At 39.2% G+C, this 4,431-nt stretch overlaps 1 protein-coding gene across 1 annotated transcript in view; it reads right to left on the bottom strand.

The window, feature by feature from the left end:
• LOC102372201 (partitioning defective 3 homolog) overlaps positions 1-4,431 on the bottom strand; it is a 196,974-nt gene that overhangs the window by 161,884 nt on the left and 30,659 nt on the right. The window contains exons 4-5 of the mRNA XM_006037929.2: positions 2,684-2,809; positions 687-1,069 (exon numbers count right to left, since the gene is read on the bottom strand). Of these exons, the coding sequence (XP_006037991.2) occupies positions 687-1,069; positions 2,684-2,809 (509 nt within the window). The remainder of the gene's footprint in view (positions 1-686; positions 1,070-2,683; positions 2,810-4,431) is intronic.

Here is a 4,431-nt window from a genome sequence, read left to right as displayed (position 1 = left end):
GAGAGAGAGAGAGAGAGAGAGAGAGAGAGAGAGAGGCTCTAGTCCATATGTATGTACGCGCACACACTAAAATATAAACACAGTTTTCTTCTCTCCCCCAAACTGACTTAACCCCAAACTCAGATTACACTAGCATAAGGCCCTACGTAGGAAATATCAGAATTTATAACTACTTTACTCTTATCTTGCAGTGTCAGAGACAGCTTTGTACCATTTGGATCCAAAACACTTATTTCCTGGTGCAGATAGAGCCTGAGGTAGTAGGATTTAACATCATAATGTTTTTAAATACAGAACTATAGCTATTTTAGAGGTTTTTCAAAATATTAACTAAATAAATATTTTCATACCTGCCTAGCCCCAAAGTATAATGGTTATGGCAAGTAAGGCACCTGGCTTCACAGGTGGAAGCGTACAAAAACTTGCCCCAATTAATATTTTAGAGAGTGCCTTAACATTCTCTAAAACAGTTTTTTGTAAAATATGCTGCATATAAAGAACACTCACATAAAAGGGCTTTAGGAAAACTCCCATATGGTTTCAGCACTCATTAATAATATGACTAATCTGAAAGACCAAATGCAGAGACCATGTATGTTAACGATATACATAGAATTACACACACATACTCATACTAAATATATAATTTCAGCACAAATAACTTTAAAAGTATATTAACTCCTTACCTTTTCTCAGCTGTATATTAATTCTCTTTCCTATCCTTTTTGTGTTATATCCACTGTTTGCAATGGAGGTAAGAACTTTTTGAGGGGATGGAGCCAGGCCTGATGGTGGTTTTCCTGATGAATTCACACTGTGAGGTAGCTGCGAGTAAGAGTCTGTCTGGTCCGACTGGTTACCCGCTCTAGATATTCTTTGTAAAGTGTGAAGTCCAGCATTGTTAATACTTTTGTTGTCAGCATACTGGGAATCAGGGCTAAACCGGCTGGAGTAGTAAGTGTTCTTCTCACTTTGGGATAACTGTTCATACTGCTCTTTATTTGCTGCAGGAACCACATGGAACCACATGATGGGTGCACGCATGGCTTGACGAAACATATGTTGTGCTCTAAGTTTAAAAAACGAACAGAGAATTAGCAAATTAAGACTGGCAGACTACAAAACATTACAAGCCTAATTACTGATGTTAATTAAGAAATGTGAGCCAATGGACGTATTTACTGAAACTAAAACACAAATCACAAACCTGAATCTGTTTATTAATCATCTACTGTGGCTGCTTTTTGCTAAGGTTTATTGCCATAGGGCCAAACTATGACTAAACATGCTCAACAAACAGCTCTGTACCTTACACATTACAGCAACAACTTTTACCACAATTACTGAGATGAATATGGTGTTATTGTTTAAATTCAGGATCCTTTTTTCCAGAAAGATAGTATCTATATTTACAATAATTACAACAGTGATGCAAACTAAATATGATTTTCACTACAATATCACCTAACATGAAATGAAGCTTGCTTCTGCACTTTCATATATGCTGTTTCCCAGCATAAAAACCTGAAAACAGAATGACTTTTCCTGGTCCTCCTTCAAAATTTGTCATCAAGGTCTATAAAGATATTATTTTTACTGTGTGGTGGTGCAGTACCAAGTACAATGGTATCCCAATCTACAGTAGGTATAATGGGAACTGACTACAAATATACATCTATCCCGGTGTATCAACATGAGACACTACAGTAGACTAATTCTCCTGCGCATTACCACATCATGGCAAAAGCTGTGCTAACACACTAATGTGTAGAAGAATTAGTCTACTGTGCATTAGCGTCACTAAAAAAAACGTGCGCCAGCACTACTGCACAACAGCACCAGTTACTATGCACTGAGGTAGTACCTGTTATTACAAGTACTGAACTTAACGCGCAGTAACAACGGCACATTAATGGGCATGTAGACATGCCCATTGTTTACATTGTTATTATTCCGTGCCCATTGTTTACATTGTTATTATTCTGTTAGCTACCAACACATTAGGTATTGATAGGTAAATTACTATTTTCAGATTTACTTCTAAATGGAATTTCAGTAGTATTTTTCTGATTAAGTTATTTTCTCTCTACTCCATTTTCTTTCAACTATTTTTGCATGTCCTATACCTGCTGTCACTTTAAAAAGCCTTCTTGGTTAAACATTTTGGGATTCCATCAAAGCTCATCCCCTTCCTAAGCAAAAATGTATAATGTCACAAATTTCTACAGGGAAGAACTGACTTTTGTGCATATCATACTTCCACATGAAGGAACACACATGTTTTAAAATGCCAAATAAGGGACTCCAAATTGTCTTAATATATTTAACATGTCACACTGTTTATAATAAAACAAGAATCCTGCTTTATTTTTCAAAATAAAACCAGACTCATTGTATTAGAGGGTAATGAAAATGGGCCCATAATGTTTAAGAAAAGAGGCATAAACCATCCAACAACAACAAAATCTACATATATTCTAATGATGGCAATTCTTCTGTAGTGCTGTAGCTTAACTAATTAAAAATCACTAATGCTGTAACAAACCATAGACTGTAGCTCTCCTTTATTAAAAAGAGCACACTAAGACAATTTGTTTTTAAACACTTTATTTCTTCAAATTACTACAACATGCAGTGGTTAAAGGTTAAACAAAGCAATATACTGTACAGTAAATGTACTTACTGTTCAAATCTCCTATTGCGAAGGTCTCCATCATTAATCCTGACAATACAATCATTCTCATGAAAAAGGTTTTCTTGTTCAGCTTTTCCACCTTTCTCCAGTCGTTTTACTAATAACCCCAGGGTTCTGGAACATTAAGATTACAAATGATTACACATCTAATATTTCCTCCGTACTGATTTAATATGCTTTCATGATAATCACTAAATCTACTCTAGTCCTAAACCACTGCTTAAAGAAAGACTAGTTTTGGACAAGAATATCAAAGTTTAAAATCTTCAATATACAAACAACCAACATCTGAATTAGTATCCACTTTTCATAGAACAAAGATTCTATCAGGGCATTACAGTTCTGAAATATGCATATAGCAGTAATGCCTGCATTTGCATTCAGCAAGGCAACTACATGTATTGTTGTACAAGAGACTTTGGCAATTATGAAGCCAAATTATGACTTCAACAATTAGCTCTCAGCAACACCTCCAAGGTAACAGCCTACATTATCTGACTTTGGGTGTTGGAAACAAGGGTAGAGCAAGTTACCTTACAATTCAAAGCTTCCATTAGATAGAGGAAACCTCAGCTACATTATTGTTTCCACATGGATTAAACATGCGGTTGTAATACATAAAAAAGCAACGTAGAATGAAGGGATGGTAGATTTAGGAACCCTACTTAGGCCAAATGGAATATAATCTGAGTAAACCAACAGAAAAGACAACAAAAATAAAACAAGCCTCCTACCCTAATATTGTTCTGTCATTGTAATATTTAAGCGTAGCTGCTGTAAAATGCTAGAGAAGAAAATTGTAGACAGCAGTGTGATCTTGAAATTGACAGTTTACCTTGAAGTAACCAGTTCTTATTTGTGTTAGTCTGAAGTCAAGTAGAAGGCAGGTAGAAGGCAGGGTAGATCTGCACCTTACTGACTAGCCCCCCTCCCCACACACACACACACTCCAGCTGATCTGAAGAAGTGAGCTTCAGCCCATGAAAGCTGAGGCAAACACACATGCACATACTATAACAGGGGAGCTCAACCTCCAGCTCACAGGCCAAGTGTGGCCTGCAGAGCCTTGGAATCTGGCCTGTGGTGCTCCCCCCAAGTTGGGAAATTTGGTGCCACGGGAACAGTGGCAGTACTGCCACACCACCCCACCGCCAAAATTTGAAGCCCCACAGGGCAAGTTGGAGCTGGGCCATGATCCTTCCCCCAACACAGCCAGATCTGAAACAGACCACCCCCCTTCCTCCAACTGGCGTTGGGGCCCAGCTATGCCCCCTTTCTCCTGTGGGGCTGAGCCACATGCTCTCCCCGTGCAAGGCTAGATTTGGGCTAGGCCATGCCCCCTCCTCACAAAAGGCTGTACAAACCAGGTCACAGTGCCCTCCCCCTGACAGGGCCAGGTTGTGGTGAAACCAAACCCCCATCTACTACACAGTGGAATCAGGACCAGGATGCCCCCAAATCCACCCTCTGCATGACTCAATGGGACCCTGCTAGATCCAGCCCACAGAGGGATCGAGCACTGCCCACCCAGTCTGCCAGCTAAAAAGGTTGAACACCAGCTCAACCTATAAGATAGGTGCAATTCTACCCTTCCTTCTACCTCTTATTGGACAGGGGTCCAAAAACCACACCTGCTGAAATTCTCAAAGACAGTGGTGAGCAAACATTTAACCTAAAATAGTTTCATAGTAGCTAGGGTCAGGAGGGACCTGAACAGATCATCTAGCCTGACCCCC

The sequence above is a fragment of the Alligator sinensis genome, unplaced genomic scaffold, assembly GCF_000455745.1.
Source record: "Alligator sinensis unplaced genomic scaffold, ASM45574v1 scaffold691_1, whole genome shotgun sequence".
NCBI classification, from domain to species: Eukaryota; Metazoa; Chordata; order Crocodylia; family Alligatoridae; genus Alligator; species Alligator sinensis.
The sequence above is the reverse complement of the archived record's forward strand: the minus strand, read 5'-3'. Positions and strand labels throughout refer to the sequence as shown.